At 39.1% G+C, this 17,161-nt stretch overlaps 1 protein-coding gene across 7 annotated transcripts in view; it reads left to right on the top strand.

Annotated features, from left to right (window-relative positions):
* Nucleotides 1-2,426: 2,426 nt before the first annotated feature.
* Nucleotides 2,427-17,161, top strand: part of ppp1r13bb (protein phosphatase 1, regulatory subunit 13Bb) — a 28,409-nt gene continuing 13,674 nt past the window's right edge. For 3 of the 7 annotated variants that reach the window (XM_076873846.1, XM_004541836.3, XM_076873845.1), the window contains exons 1-5: nt 2,427-2,813; nt 3,053-3,224; nt 9,585-9,732; nt 11,192-11,311; nt 12,266-12,336. In XM_076873846.1, coding sequence (XP_076729961.1) covers nt 3,216-3,224; nt 9,585-9,732; nt 11,192-11,311; nt 12,266-12,336 — 348 coding nt within the window. In that variant the 5' untranslated portion in view covers nt 2,427-2,813; nt 3,053-3,215. Of the gene's footprint in view, nt 2,814-3,052; nt 3,225-5,829; nt 6,082-9,584; nt 9,733-11,191; nt 11,312-12,265; nt 12,337-17,161 lie in introns of those variants that run through there. The other 4 variants (XM_076873842.1, XM_076873843.1, XM_076873840.1 and 1 more) reach the window with 2 other exon arrangements.

The raw sequence follows: 17,161 nt of genomic DNA, 5'->3' as shown, positions 1-17,161 counted from the left end.
GATAAAGTAGGAACCATCAAAAAGTGTTAGCATGACATCATTTGCCAAGGGCTCCATTCCTGTAAACTGGTGAGTCACTTCAGTCCATGCATTTTCAAAACTGTTCACACAGGACACTGACATGACTCCAAGGCAAATATTCAGCAGTAAGAGTCAAAACTATCTCCTGGTGAGGAGGAACAGGAGCACTTGCAGAATTCAGAGCTCTGCAACACTCCCTTGTATGTCTTTCGCATCTCCAAACTTTTATCTGCTATGAGTCATTTTTACTGTGTATTATTGTGTATCGTCATCATTGTTTCTCACATACATTTCTCATGTGTTTCTTGGTTTATATTATGATAGTGTTGGCACATCTGTCTGAATACATGTAGGGACCGTAACTTTCCATCTAAGGACTGATGTAAGAGGAGACATGATGTAAGGAGTATTGGGTTCCTGAGCTCAACTACCTTATTGTGCTGGCTATTGAATATGTTATATGATTCAACAGTGATGTAGTTTGAGAAAGATATTATGTAACACATGCTTCATAGAATTTGTTCCTCTTTGAAAATATTGATACTGTGATACACAGAGATATGCATTTACGTATGCATTTACAGCTAGGGGCATGATTTATGATGTCATGAAGACCTTGAATAGATTTCCTTGGTGTTTAGTTTCCTACATTTCTCACCAGCGACATATAAAGACAATACAAAACAATTTCATAAATAATATTTTAATGGCAATATGGAAACAGTTACAGCCATAAGTTTTTGGACAATTAAACTTTTTTGTGTGTGTGTGATTTTTGCCACCGCTACAGTTAATTTTAAATCACTCAGGATGTGAGTGAAGTACAGACTCTGAGCTTTAATTAAAGGGGTTTTACAAAAACATTGTGTTAACTGTTTCGGAATTACAGCCTTTTTTATACATAGTCCCTCATTTTCAGAGGTTCAAAAGTAACCGGATACATTAACTTTATTTGAAATTGAACATTTTGTTAATCCTTTGCAGTTAGAGACTGCCTGAAGTCTGCCTGCATATCCACTGTGGTCATATACAGAGGCAAAATTACAAAAAAATGTATCAGTTTAAATATACTTATGGATCTAACTGTATTCAAATTACCATTAAAATGTTATATATGGAAATGTGTATATGTTTTATGTGTCTCTACTGAGAAATACAGGAAAGTAAAAAAAGAAACTCTATTTAAGGTCTTCAGGCCATCTTAAATTTACTATAACAATAAAGAAAGCGCCCGAAACTACAACATCATGTCAGAGTCAGGAAGGGACTCTCATGCATCATTCATACCAAATGACATAATTTCTCAGACCAAATGCTTTTGTTTTTATGTGAATTACCAAAAAAAAAAAAAAAAAAAAAACCTACAACAACACAACTTCCTGGTGTGTTAAAATCCTTTAAATATACTGGTATAGTGCTGTGAAAAAAAATCGATCCCTTCCTCGTTTCTTTCTTTGCTTTTCTTCTCTTTTTTTCTTTTCTTTGCTTTTTTTCTGCATATTTTTTCCATGTTTTGATGCGTGCTCAATCATCCAGGTAAGAAAATCCCTCAAAAATCATTCTATTCATCTGGACATTGCGTTTTCAGTGGAAAAAACATTTTGTCGCTCATCCGAGTGACTTCTTCCGTATTTGTGGGATTTCAGTCATTATGCAAATGTACTGTTTATAAGGTTGGGTAAACCTGCAGTCACCTGAGACTGAAGAAGTCATAAGGCCAGACATTCTCCTTCAGAATTTTCTGCTAGAGAGCACAATTCATGGTTCCATCAATTACTACAAGTTGTCCAGATCCTGAAGCAGCAAAAACCTTCACACTACCACCACCACGTTTGTCTTTTGGTATGATGTTCTTTTTATGCTTTCAATCTGGTTCCCAAACATGTATAAATTGTTTTGTACCCAGTCCCAGGCTGATGATGTCAATTAAGACTTCGATTTTCATTCTTTATTTTCTTTAGATTGTGGCATGATGTGTTTTTGATATCTTTTAGCCTACTTCACTTTGTCAGGTTCACTTAAACATGTTTAGTGATTTGGCGGTAATTGGGTTAGTGAAACTGAACTCAGTGTTCCAGAGCAAATGGTTAATCACAGTTAATTCCAAAGTTAGTTTAACAAGAGGGAACTACTTTTTCACATAGAGCCATATAAGTTTAGATAGATTTTTTCCCTTAATAAATGAAATCATCATTTAAAAACTTAATTTTGTATTTACTCGGGTTATGTTTGTCTAATTTAAATAAAAAAAAACATATGTAATGATCTGAAACACATAAGTGTGGAAAATATGCAGAAATATGCAGAAAAGTAAAAATTCGGAAAGGACGCAAATACTTTTTCATAGCACTGTATGCTTGCAGTTGACATGGCTGGTGGTGACGTCAGATTCCTGACTTTCTACGTTGCCCCTCCTACCGTCAACAACTGGATTCCAGCTATGTGTATTTTCGTGAACTAGCACTGCTAACCTGCTTGTGATGATTCGCTGCCTACGTAGAAAAAACGAACTAAACCTTTATTTTTGTTCCTTTGAAAAAAAAACCCCACCCTCTCTGTCGACAGCTCGTGCCGATGTTCGGCCAATGCAAGCTAAAGGGCCGACGAGAGCGGAGACATCGACGTGCATACCGTCCTCTAGCCATCTCTGATTCCAGCTAACACAGCTACCACCTTACCGGGGGAGATAACGCTAGCTGGCTGGCTGACAGCTGGTTGGGTTAGCTGCGTGCCTTTCACTGTAGCAGAACTGAGATTTTTTTCGCAGAAACAATGACTCGTCTCTGACATTGGTGAGTATATTTGCAGACACTGCGTAGTAATATCATGTAATTGCCTTTTCGTTTGCCTCGGCGTTGCTTTGCGAGCTAGCTTGTTTGTAGCAGCAGCCGCTGCACAGAGCCACGCCTGGGCAATTTAAGTTGATACCTGCGGCTGGTGACATTACATATTATTTTTGTAGTATGAGTCAGATGTCTTAAAGTGTTTGGCTTTGTAGTACTTCAAGTAATTAGCTGTTTTTGGTCTACAGTGAGGACTGAGGCCCATTTGGTTGTAACATTGGAGTTAATCGGAGCCCATAACTAGCAAGGTGGATCTTTGCTGACTCTCCGTTGGTGCCATAGAAGATAAGCGAGGAAGTCAAAAGTCAGCTTGCCGATGCCCGCTGATTGTGATCCCGCAGAGTTGCCAATATGATGCCGGTAAGTGCACATGTAGCGTATCATTTAGCATTTAGGGGACTTCATGAACATGTAAGAGTGGGTCTTTTCCTAAATATGTTATTATAAAAACAGAAATATGGTTCACTAACCGTCCATACACACACGTTTCAAGTTCTAACCGACTGATATGAGTTTGTTTGCTTTTCCCACTGCTGCTTAGATAATCTCAAGGCAGATCAGCTCCTAGTCATAAAAGTCTTTTCTTTTTTTAAATGATCTACTATGGCTTTTATGATTTCACAGCAGTTTTTTCGTGAGAATAAAAGAGTGACGCAAACCTTATAAAGGATCCTAAATTATAAACACAATGTGATCAGTTTTTGAATTCTATCAGAATGTGACACATCTTATCAAGTGTTAGCAGGTAGATTTATAACGCTGTGTGTCTCAATAGGGCAGGTCAGATTAGTATGATTGACTATCTCTGTGATAATCGTACTGTAATTCATTCGTGTTACAAAAAATGCTCTTACACAATGGATGATGTATTTAAAGCTGTGGGTATAGTAGGTGTGCTAAGCCAACAAATATTTTCATTCTATTGTTTTTTTTTTTTGTGTGTGTGTGTTTGTTTGTTTTTTACCTTGGTGTTATTGTTCAAGAAGCTCTGTGTTGCAAGGAAAAGAATACCTGACTGGCAACCCTATTGGAGTAGCGCATTGTTGGGACCTCTTTTGTTGTCTTTAGTGCTGAGAAGGCAGCGACTGTGGGAATCGAGAGCGGAACATGAACTCGTGCAAGGGATAAATTTACAGTCAGTTCAGTGAGATCTTGTCATTTAAAAAAAAAAAAGGGGGGGGGGTGATTCACTCTTGGTATTATGTCTTTCCAAACGACTATTGGTTTGAAGTTGGCTGTAAATTTGTATAGTTCTTGATCACCATTCCAGAGACGCTTGTACATTTCCAGAAGTACCAAGTATAACAGAAGCAAGTCCATATTTGCGGCAGTTCTCAGGTTCAGTTACTACCATTGCCTCGGTGGACAGCTGTACCCTGTGGCACCAACAGGCTATCAGAGTCAGAGAGCCAGTCGAGCAGAGAGGCAGCGAGCCGCTTGGTTCTCGCGTGAATCCAGCAGCCAATGAGACGTTGGCAGATCTAGGTCTGTGTGGCTGCGTCGACTAATGCTCTGTTGTTAAGGGGAACTTTTGAGCCGAGTAGATTGTCAAGTGGCATTAATCTCAGGCGGTGGAACCAGGCAGAGCCTGACTTACAGGAAAAAGTAAACAATGCATATTATTGCTGCATTCACATTTTTGTAGATATACTTGTTTGAAATAATAAAACAATTATCATTAAAAAGTAAAAATATCAAGTTTAATTGGGTATGACTATATCAAAATTGATTTATTTAACAAGTTCCCTCCGTTTGGGACTGATAGATCTATTTTATTCATTTAAAAAAATACACTTTAAAAACGACTCTAAGTAAAAGGAAAATAATAATAATATTAGTGTGCATTATCACAGTTTCAAATAAAATTTAACAGTGAAGGCTTTTGCACTTCGTAAGTATTAGACATGTAAGAGCCATCTACATAAGTCTGTAAAAGCAAAGCCAGATAAAATTAGTTAAACCAACATGAAACACTGGGTGAGTGCTGAAGTCCGACTAAAGGAACGTTTAAAAAAAAAAAAAAAAAAAAATCTTGATAATTTTGTAGTTTGCAGGAATCACGGTTACTCAGATGTTTCAGTTTGTTTCACATCATTTGTCTCGTCTTTCCTCCGCACGGTTGACGAGTGGTTTTTGGCAAGTTTGGGCAGCATGAGATGGACTATTAGTCCAGAATGTCAGAGACAACTTTGACAGCCTCCTTGGGTTTAGCTGTGATTAAGCTGTGTGTTTGTGTCTGACCAGATTACCATACAGACTCATGACCAATACTTATCATAGTGTGTTGTTTACCACACATTTGGGCTTCTGCTGGGTTACAGTTACTTGTGTTTTTGGTTACAGCTGGAGTATGTAAGTAGTATTGTATTCCAGTGTCTTACATTTATGACATTTAAGGATTGTTTGAATGGTTCAAGTTTATAGACAAAAAACAGTAATGTGCTTAAACTTTTTTCCCTCCACTCAGGGCCCATCTTTAAGAATAAGTAAGTAACTGGATTTATGTGAGGAAATGTTTGATGTGTGCTGGAGATCAGGGCACTAAATGATGCCTTTTCCCTCTCAGAAGTTAAATGATCTCCAGATGGTGCCCACTGTAGCATAATGCATTGACTCCTTTGAGTCATGCACAGCCCAGTATAAGCATAATCTCTTTCTTGGCTCTGCATGATGGTGTTGACCTGCCTGCCAGTCACAGCTGTGGCCAAACTATTCTCATTAGCAGGGAGTTGTTGGTGCTGCAGCCACAGGCACATCCCAGGGACACTTTTCCAGTAAAATTACTACCCATCACTTTCCTCCATCCATACCCACCACCCTGTGACACTCTCTTGTTCCCTTGCTCTCTCCTTCTTTCGCTGGCTGTTTGTTTCACACAAGCTCTCTCTCTCTTCCCCCCTCCCTGCTCGAACTGCACATGCAGCTTGTGTTTTTTTCCTCTCAAGTCTCCTCTGCAGCACTTTTCTAATGCACGCGTCACTGTCGGGTTTAGAGGTCTGCTCGGGATGGCATAACATCTAAGTCTCGTGCCCGCAAAAGCGGCAGTGCCACAATGAAGAGATTTGTGACTATAGTGTTACGTGGCCTCGTTAGCCTTTCCAAGGAGAACCCCATCTGGGCAAAGGAACATCACCGGCCACCAAAGAGGGAGATCAAGAGGAAACGGAGGGCGGCCAAGAGAGCCAAGAGTATGGGCAGACGCAACTTAGTGAGGGTGGTTCGTATCCCCAGTGATCACTCAGCTGGATCAGAGTTTCTGTTTTGTTTTGGATATATCTAGTAGTTTCTAGATTTCTGTGTAGTTTAGTCTGCAGGTGCTGTGATTAGTTTAAATTTTCACCTCATATTGTCTGATTGATTAATTATGTGTTTTTAATCTTTAAAGGCTTGTTTTGGTATGCTGCCAAGGATATTCAGAATGCAGGCTTGTGGTGTTGTCATTTTAAAAAAAAGAACTGCAGATTTTGATGGATCTTATAGTATTTTTCTCCTTTTAGTTTAATCTATAAGGGATATTAGAAGCTGTTGTATAACAAATACAAATAAGAATGCCTTAGTCTTCTTTATATTCAAGCTGTTGTTCTTTCTAGCAGCCTAGTAGCCTCAATATTTTTTTATTTTTTTTTTACTGTATTGTGTTGTATGTCATTATGCAGCTTGTAGCACCCCCTGCCACACTTTTAGAAAAGATTTTCTTTCTTTCTGCCATCCATCCATCTTAACCACTTACCCATTTGAGGTTTCATTCAGATCATTCAGATTTAATTTCTTTCCCCCAGTAACGTTGTTGCATATGCAGTCCCAAAAAGGTCATCCATTAGCTCATATTAACACTGTAAGAAACAGCGCAGAGCCACAAAGGGATTTCCTGGTGTCTCGGCATTAGTTCTATGTTTTTACCATCCTTGTCTGAAAATGCAGGTTGTTGATTCTCATAGTCACTGAGTGGATCTCTAGGACAAGAGATCATATCGTTTAATTTTGGCTGCTGCAGAAAATGTCAGTGAATCATGCAGTTGCATCATTACAAAGGATGAGTCACTTTGTCTTGGAGAAACTCCTGGAGTAATTATCTGTAGGTAGGTTCAGTGACTAAAGCTAGATTATATATGACAATAGTGCTTGCTGGCAATTATTGTGAAATTGAAAATGCACCATGAAGCCATGTGTACACAAAGTATGTACACGGAACATTTCATCTTATACTTATTTGTAATTCAGCAAAGTCAAAGCCAGTCAGCAAAATCAGTGTTGAAAAATTTGTGATCTCTTCACTTTTCCAGTGATGTATTAGTTGTTTCACTTTAGAGGTTTTTTTTTTTTCTTCTTTTTCTACCTCTTTTTGACACTGAGGGCTTTAAATTGGCATTTTGAACCTTATTGCATGTAAATAAAAAGCCTTTTTGTCTAGAAGTCAGTCATAGCATAAACACTGAGCATGTTAGATGGCCCCATAACTGACAAGAAGAGATGGCTGCAGAATAAGGATGGAAATGTAAAAGCTTAACTTGCAGGGGCGAAATAAAAGACAGAGCGAGTGTCAAAAAATGTGTCGGAAATGAAAGAGAGGCGAATAGAGGTCCTCAGTGCATTATGGGAGGTCCCCTGTCAGCCTAGACCTCTAGCAATATAATTAAAATGTGGTTTAGTGCAACCTGAGCCAACCCCAGCCGTAATCATTTTAGTTTGTTTTTTTTTTTAATCAAGAATGAAAGATTAAAAAGGGCTGTTAAAAAAAGAAATAAAGTGGGAGGTGGAATGTGATAACTGAAGACTCTGCCTCCCATTGTACTCTTGGAAACTCTAGGAGTTACAACTAAGCCATAGTGTAGATTTTTCCTTTTTTTTTTTTTTTTTTTTTTTTTTTCTTTATCACACTTCAAAAGTTTCTAGGCATAGGCTGTCCCTGTTTTGGTGTTTTTTAAAGCAGTGAAACATGTATAAAAATTGCCGAAGTGGGACGGCTTGGAAGCAAATGCTTTTCTTCTTTGTTTACTGAGAAAGAGTTGAAATTGAGTCTAGCATGCACCAAGCAATCCTTTCAAACACGTTTACGTCATTTTGAGCATCCCTGCAAAACATTCTTTGTTACAGAAGTTTTTCTTTGGGTTGTTTTTGTTCGCTAAACTCCTCTCAGTGTCGCTTTTCTGTTACATGCCACAGAAGGCGAGGGGCGAGTGAGGCCTGTCACATGAAACAGGAAGGCACTCCTCAACACTCGAGAGTGCTTTGTCCCACAGGAAACAGTGGAAATCTGCCTGACGCTTCAGGAGGGGGGAAAAAAACCCATATTGTGGTGATGTGCAGTAGCGATGAATATAGAGGAGATTGCCATAATCAGTGCAGACATGTGTCACCTCCCGCAGGGCAAAAAAAGTCTTTTGGTTTAAACAAGGTATATAAATGTTTTTGTCAAGTAAAATATTCAAACCTATTGCGCCTCTTATCCTGCTGTTAGTTTTATTCTACATAGATATTGAATAATCTGATTATAGGATCCAAAACCTGCTTGCCTAGAAACATTTTGTCAATTTATGGAAGAAAAAAATGTTGCCCATAGTTAGCAACCTAAATTCATAGATTAACGTGCCCTACAAATGTATTTAACCCGGTGATTCAGTACTTTGCAGTGACCGAATCGTCTTAGAAATGATTTAACATCTTAGACGATCTGGATTTTGGGATTTATTTATTTATGCATTGGCTGCTTTCCATGCCCTTATCCTTGAGGGGTAGCACTGAGTGTTTGTGTGACTGTGACCATGGCTTTTTTTTTTCTGAATAAATGGATTGTCTGTTGATTTGCATGAGGGGAAAATAACTAAATCTTAACTACAAGAAAGTCCAAAGGGGGTGATCGTATACCTGTGAATGGGTTATGATTTAGGTAGACTGTGTGAAGCCAGATCAGATTAAAAAAAAAAAAAATAAATAAAAAAAAATCACTGCCCAAGATATATTTTCTTATTATTTTCATGCTTTCGTGTAGTAATAAAACGAAAAGTAATATGACATGTCTTTTTTTTTTAAACAAGCAACAACAACATATTAAGTTTACTGTGTAAATGTGAAACTTAAATGACTAGTTGAATACTCAACTGCTGAGCTGCTCAGTTTCATTCTTAATAGCTTAGTCAAAAGGTGACATGCACATTGCAGACATTGTGATGTCTGATTAATGCAGGAGAACTTGAAGCAGCTTGAAGTTTACTCATAGCTCATTATAAAGCGTAAAGATGATAAATCGGCTATGTTTTGTTTCTCATTCAGTCTTTTCAGATTTAGAGTTTTTTAACCAGTCCTTTAGATTTAAGAGTTTGGGCTATCATTTAGATCATACACCCATCAAGTCGATATGATTTAACTGCTGGTTGTTCAAAAACTGGTGGAAGCTGAGAGCCGACACAGACATGTGAAGGCATGTATTGATATGTTTTACCTTTCAGCTCATACTTTATGTGTTCAGTGCTATGTCAGACACTAATCATAGTAAACAGAAATTTGGCAGGCACAGACACGAGTCCAATGCTAGCTCCAACTCACAGTCTGGGCTGGTCAACAAGGAAATGTAGTGTCAGCAGAGCAGGCTTTGTAGCAATAGAGAGCGTAAAGATTCATCCATAAACACTCCATTGTTTTTATTGTAATCTGTGTCATTCATATTTCACTGTTGAGCACTTGTATTCAGTTTTCCCCTCACTGCCTTCCTTCTCCTTTCAGATGATATTGACGGTGTACCTCAGCGACGGGGAGCAGGCCGTGACTGAGGTGCCCATCACCCCTGAAACAACGTGCCACGATGTCGTCGAGTTCTGTAAAGAGCCCGGCGAGAGCGGCTGCCATCTGGCCGAGGTGTGGAGAGGCAACGGTAAGACCCATTTGAAGCTTTCTCACGGACCTGCTGAAGTGCTTAATATTCAGAACAGGGAGCGCTGCCTTTCTTATAGGAAGCAGCATCCAGTTGGCTGCCACGTTAAAGAGAAAGAACAGCGGTTGTCTCTTGTAAATGCCTGAAGGTGAAGTAATCTGAAACCCCATTATTGCTGAGCCAGACACTTCATTTGCATGCACAAGAATTTCATTTTCTCAAACAGTAGCCTTTAGCTTTCTTTATTAATGTAAAAACAAGCACTTTAAAAAAAAACGAGTTGAGGGGCTGAATGAGGCCGTGCATGCTTACCTGAATGGAATAAAATAATTCACATAGCAAATTTTAATATGAGAAAAAGGGTTATGTGCCAGTGTACTTCACGCCCCTGTCACAACAGATTCCACTCGGTCCCATCACCATCGCTGTGCTGACACACCCTTTGTTATCAGCGGTTTTTAAAGGCCTACTGCTCAGTTGAAAACAGCATTCCAGTAAAACGCTTTATTGACCTCACGTTATGCAGTCATGTGAGGCCTGACAATGCAACTGGCTGCCCCAAAACCCTCCTAAAACCTCTCTACCTACTGTCTCGGTCTCAATCTTTTTCAGTTCTGCATACACATTATGCTGTAAATATTCATCTCTATCAGTGGACTCTTCCTCGGGGTATCATCATTTTAATTCTGAGATTGTCTGTATGGCTACGATGTAAACAGAAATAGCATAAAGTGAATTATTCACACACATAATCCCTGCAAATGTATGGAAGGTGGCATCACACTCAGAGACAAGCAGTTTGATGCCCTGCGTGATTAAGAAGCCCAACTAAAAATGAGGAGTCTGGGAGAAAGAAAATCTTTGAAGTAGGAGAGACTAGAAAGGGGTTTTTTTTTTTTTCAATTGCTGTGGTGATTTTTTTTTTTTTTTTTTTTTTTTAATTTGTGCTTCAAGAAATAATTTCACAACTTGGAAAAAATGCTTTTTTTCCCTGAATTTAAAAGTGTGTTAATGTGTAAAGTAATACTTAGTTTGGGAAAGTGAGAAACAGCATACATATCCAAGAAATTATTTACCACATACCCTGCAAGTAAAATATCCAGTGAGCAGCAGTTGTCTGGATGAAAGTGCCTCGTTGATGCCACAGGTCAAAGCAGAATGGCCAGACTGCTTTGAGCTGATAGGAAGGCATATCGATATGGAGCAAAAACTGTGAGGCATGTTTCCCGCACCTTGTTGAATCTGAGCCTTGAACATTTAAGGCAGCTCTGAAGACAAAAGAGGGTCCAACCCAGTACTAGCAGAGTGTAACTAATGATGTGCCGACTGACTGTATAACAAGTTAATCACTGAGCTTTAGAGTTAAGTGTTTTTTGTTCATTTAAGTACCAGGCTAGCTGAAAATCAGTGTACCTATTGTAAATGACTGAACCTGGTCGACCTTTCCTTAACTTTTCAGAGCGAGCAATCCCCTTTGAGCACATGATGTATGAACACATGCAGAAATGGGGACCTCGGAAGCAAGAAGTCAAATTCTTCCTCCGGCACGAAGATTCACCAACTGAGAGCAGCGATCAAGGTGTGTGCTGTCTGCTGCTTTCTCTGCTCTGTGTGCTTGTTTTTTCACACAGAAGGCTGAACAGTAGAGGGTGGAGTCGATAGCTGTCGGGAAATTCTTGGCATCTGTTCTGCCTTCCTTGTAATGAAGACTGGTGTCACTTGGTGTTTTTTCTTTCTGTTTTCTTCTGCCACGTCTAGTCTAGCCAAGCCAAGCCGTTTGCAGACTTTACACATCAAAAAAGCCCAGATTTCTCTCTGTTTTTGTTTTCTCCTTTTTTGGAGCTTTGTAAATATTAGTTTAGCCTTTCTTAAAATAGGTGACGTGTCGTTATGTTCTTAAAAGCTTTGTAGAATTAAAAAAGCAAAGGTTGTTCAGAGGGGAATATCAATGGAATAACTGGTTTGCCAGCTATCCCACGCACATTAATTACATTGTCTTTCTGTCTGGATAGAGCAGAGCCACATAAACAGCTATGTGTAACATCCACTCTTAAGTATTATCAGCCTGAGTCTGTAATGTTTTAACTACAAGTTACCTGGTGGTCTTCCCGATCATGTTTACATTGGCTATAAACTACCAAATAAAAGCTGAGGTCATTCTTTCCTGTTTTGTTTTTTTTGTTTTGTTTTTTTTTAAATTACAGAAAAGAGGGCAGTTTTCTGTCCTCTGCTGTGAATTTTTATACATTTATTAAAAGTATGAGGTAGGTGGCTTTAGTTAGCAGTGCTTGTCCCAGTTCTTAAAGCCCCCTGTCATGTGCAATCATACCAGTGAACTTTAAGACGATTTCAGACAATGGTGGTTGTCTCTGAATCTTCACTTGCGTGCGGTACCTTCGTCTTTGCACTCCTGCACTCTTGAGTGTCGCACTAGTACACTGCATGTCTGTATTGGGTTTTTCGGATTTTATTTATTTATGGTGACTGCTTCTTTTTTTTTTTTTTTTTCTTCCCCCCCCCCTTTTTATTTCAGGGAGTCAGCAGTCTCAGGAGCAAATGAGTCGCAGAAGTGGAAATACTGGAGACAAGCACAATGAGAATGGGGTGAGAATTAATGTTGAAATATCTGTCTCTGTGTAGTGTTCTTTAACATTTTCCCTATAGTTCACAGTACAAGATAGAAGTATAAAACACACTAGAAATGAAACGGGAGTACATGTGTCTTTGTTTTGGGGGTTTTGGTCATGCTTCACCGTAATAATATGATTTTTAACTCCAAACTCAGAGGATCATCTCTGCTCTGGTGTGGCAGGGCTGTTCCTTTTCCACACACTGTTGGCGTTTTCCTGTCAGGTGTACCCATTGATGTACTCTTTGGCTTAAGGATGTGTGTACTAAGAGATGTGAATGACTTCGATAAGAGCAGCCTCTGGGAACAGCTTTCTCTCTCTGACCATCTGTCCCAGATTTCTCAACAAGAAAGTGTTGCGGTCAAGAAATTGTAACTAATTCAACCTTCAGGGTTGAAAGAAGGCTTTGTTTATTTTGTTTTCAAGAGCATAAAAGCACCCAGAAGCTATCCTCTGTATATTCTCCTAGAAAATGTGCAATTTTTAACTTTGTTTTTGTTGAGAAGATCTGTTTTGTCATCCATAGACTACATGTACATAGCCCATTGTACTTAAAAATAAATTCTACAGTGAAATATCATTTCTCAGATTTAATTTGAGGTTTTTTGTCAGTATTAAAAGAACCGTGTGAGGTATAGTCCTTTTTACAGAACCAGTATTCAAGTATTTAAAAGTAACTGGACACTGGGTGACTAAATGTTTCCTGCATGTTGTTTTATGCACAAAAGGCCGGCTTTTTTTTTTCTTAGATGTGTTTCCAGTTAGACCTAGATGGGTTTGAATGGATGTCAGTATGTGTAAAGAAGCAGATAAATCAAAGTGATTTGATTAGCCAGAATTAATGGTGAATTAATTACAGTCAAGAATGCACCAAGATGGAGTAATATCATGACAGAAGCTGAGAGGATTCGTCTTAAGATAGAAACCCTGGGTGAGCCTTAAATAATAGTAAGGCGGGTACAGTTTTCAAAAAAGCATTAAAAAAAAAGCTTCTTTGAAAATGATGGATAGAAGAAAGGAACAACTCGAGCTCTGAAGCATCACCTCATCTGTCAAACATGGCGGTTTTGCTTCTGTTGTGATGAGGCTGCTAATGAAAGTGGCATGGTGGCGTTTATTGATAGTTTCCCTGCTGATAGAGGGAACAGGGCGAACGCAGATGTGTACAGAAGCTTTCAGATTATCTCTTTGGACAAAATGTAAACATTCAGCAGGTAAATTAAAATCTTCAAACAGCCCAAACATCTGAGTAATGAAGGACCTTTCATGGTCACGAGGTGAAGGGGGTGTTTGTGGATGGTTGCAGATATTATTTTTAAAACTTTGAGCACTCTGTGTTTAAAAGGCGTGTATTTCCTCCACAGCTCTTTGTATAATAAATAAACCTAAACTTGGCGCTTTAATCTACTGTGCTTTATTTTATTTCACGAGTAATGTGCTTAAGGAGAGAGCCTCAGAAATAAACAGTGTAATGCTTTAGAGTGTAGATATAGAAATTGACTATTGATCGGCACCAAATGACACACTCTGTATCATTAGTGTCACTACTGACCGAAAGAGACACTGAATGGCTCCTCCCATTCAAAGTACTGAGACTAACTTGTGTCCAAGTTTCTTCTTAATATCTGATTTAGAGGATTATATTAGTCGGCCCTCTGGATGATATAATGGTTGTTAAGAGGATCAGTGCTTTAGCTTTTCCACTTGCTGCTGCCCAAACCCCAGAGGCTTTCAGTCAGCCCAGCAGAGCTGATCATCATCATCATCTTAAAGAACAGCGATCCCTGTAGGGAATACTACGATTACAATTCATTTTTTTTATATCACCATTTTAGCTGCCATAAATGATAATTACAGCTCATTGGCACTACCCAGAAATGTAATTGAATTAGTCAAGACTAGTAAAATTACTAATAATTTCAGTGATTTTATTTTTTTCTCCCAGGCAACAATATCAAACTGCCTGTGACGCCAGTTTCTCGGTTGCTGTTTTTCCTTTGAAATCTCTTATAATTAATAGCTTAGGATTTGTAGGTTGTAGCTCAGGAGGCAGAGTGGGTCTAAGAGAGAGAGCCTTATCCCCGGGTGGTGTCCCGTTGCTGTTGGCTGTTAAACATATTGTTCTTATTTTATTAACAGACTAGTATTTCTGGGATCGACTAGCAAGGACAGCAATGTTTAAACGTCCAGACAACTAGTCGCACACATCCCCAGGAATTACTCCAGTGTTACCCTGATAAGACTTTACATTTGCAAGCAATTACAGTCGTTGTGGGCAAATGTATACAATTTGCAGATGGGTTTATGAAATCCTGCAGAACGGCATCCCTCATCAGCGTGCACTTGGCTGCTTTCGTCCCCTCTTCCTGCCGTCTGCTCAGTTGGGCGTTTCTCTCTCTTCGCCACACAAGAGAGTCGATTTCTCCCTCAGAGGAACTGTCACTGATGCAGTGTTGCTTGAGTGCATTTGAGCATGGCCGTGTTCATGTGCCAGTGGCTTTCCCCACTCTGCCCATCTCTATCTCGATTGAGTCATCATGCTGCCCTTCCAGCCTTTATGAGGCTTTCTAGACATCCTTATAACTAAAAGTCTTAACAAATGCCAAGGAGTAAAAGATTGTCTATGTGGGTGCACTACTGTTGCATTCTTTGAGTAAAGTAAAAGTTGAATTTACTCCCAGCAAGACGCATGTTTTTTCACGTCTCCTCTAACCAAACAGAGCAGTAGTTACAGGTATTGTTGTTGGTATTATTGTCCTCCCCACTACTTTAAATATGTGTTGGATCCAGCATCCATGCACTTGACACACGATATGCCTCTTACTAAGCTCTACTCGAGCCAGGATTCTACATTTTTCAGTCTGTTGTTGAAGGAAAAAAGGCACCATGACATTTCCTGCATCGTCTCCTCCCTCTCAGTGCTCTTTCCAAAGGCAAAGGCTGGGAGCATTTCAATATCGCTTGTAGTTTGGTGGAGCGTGTTCGCTCAGTATTCTGTTTAAAGGTAGTCGTCAGTGTTTTGAATCTAGAAATCAAAAACTCTGTAGGGAAAAGCCAGCCTGCCTTTATTCTGTGAGCTCTTGAAGAACACATGGGTGCCGAAATTTCAACTTCATGAAAACTCTTCTTGGAGGTGAAACCTTTTTTCTTTTCTTTTTTTTTACCTCTCATTTAAATTTCTGTTCAGGCTCTCCGTCAGTAGTCGACAGTTTGCTGCATGGATCTGTGTCTCGGGTTTGGCTGCAGTAGCGTTTGGTTGTGCAGGGCTCTCTTCCACTTATCTTTTACAGCTGTAACACTTGGTTGAATAGCGAGCTATGATTTGTTACTTTTATATTTAAAAAAAAAAAAAACTTAACACACCACATTGCTCTTTTGCATCTTATGTGACGGCGATTGTTTGAGAGTGACAAACACTGACAACAAACATGAGCAATAAGAAAACAACACAAACACACAAGTGAATTGCAGACTTCAGCTCATTCGATTGTGCTATGCATGTAAAATGTAATGGAAAGACACAGGCTGATCAGTCATTAAAAATGATCAATAGTACTGGCTTGTGTCGCCGCTCATTACAAAGCTTTGGGCTGACAGCTGACTCGAAGTTTCAAGAAGGTTTTCAGCTCTGAGCTTACAGACTTGTGGTGGTAGTAAACAGAAGTCTGAGTTACTAAACAGAGGGCAAAGTTGTATGTATTTATTTATTTGTTAAGGAATTTGATTATTAACTATTGGACACTAAGTTAGAGCAGTTTCAAATTTATAAACATACACATCTAAAGGAAAGTAAACGACTGAGATCTACAATTTTGCCTCCGGCTGAAAAGAGTAGGGCAAACACAGTTAACTGATGTTCTTCATTCATATTCATCTTAAATATAAATTTAACATTTCCAAATTTGCCACTGCTAAACTGAACTTGTGCTTTGTGGGAATTAAAATGATAAAAATGATTTTTAAAAAAAAGATGGGTAAACATATTGGGGGATGCGAGGGGTACGTGAGGCATTGTGGTCTCTAATCTTTTCGTTTTTTTGACACATTGTAAGGATCTGCAATGACGCTGATTGGATTTCACTTTTTCCCTTAGAGCTTCAGTTTCGTACACTTCATTTTCTTTTAAACTTTGTAATGCAATGAAGTAGCAAAGAATGAAGTTGTTTGTTTGTCTGCCAAACAATTCATTGTGCAGTGATGCCACAGTGACGTCAGTTACCGAGCTCTGTTTAACGATGAACATGATCAGTGTATTAATATAACAGCAAAATAAGAGCTTGTGCACATTTACAGTCCACCTAGTCATCAAAGAGTAAAGCTCTCCAGTGTTACTGGCCATCAACAACAGGTTATTTTATGTATGGAAACACAGCTTCCTCTAGCTAAACCTCTGGAACTCTTTGTTCTGGACAACCAGAGCTAAATGTAATAAACTGATTCATGTTTTTGTTTTGCTGTAACAAAACCGACTTCTGGTAATTTTGTGTGCTTGAGTAACGTGGCAGCCTCGTGTCTGGTCACAGCTCCACTCTTTTACTCCAGTAATGCCTTCATACGATACGAAGCTTATGCTGTGTGTATAAACACCAAATGACATGTTGCCCCTCAGAGGCTCGGGCCTACTGCCCACTAACTGATTCTCCATCATAATTAAGGTCCCATAATGATGCTGTTTTGGAGAAAGAGTCCCCAGCTCTCAGTACTGTGCAGTCTACTGCAGTTTTACCCTCTGGCTACTGAATCCAGACATCTTTTAAAATCATTTCTGCAAATGGCTTTTTTTTTCTCTTTCTCTTCGT

This window comes from Maylandia zebra, linkage group LG15 (assembly GCF_041146795.1).
Source record: "Maylandia zebra isolate NMK-2024a linkage group LG15, Mzebra_GT3a, whole genome shotgun sequence".
NCBI classification, from domain to species: domain Eukaryota; kingdom Metazoa; phylum Chordata; class Actinopteri; order Cichliformes; family Cichlidae; genus Maylandia; species Maylandia zebra.
The sequence above is the reverse complement of the archived record's forward strand: the minus strand, read 5'-3'. Positions and strand labels throughout refer to the sequence as shown.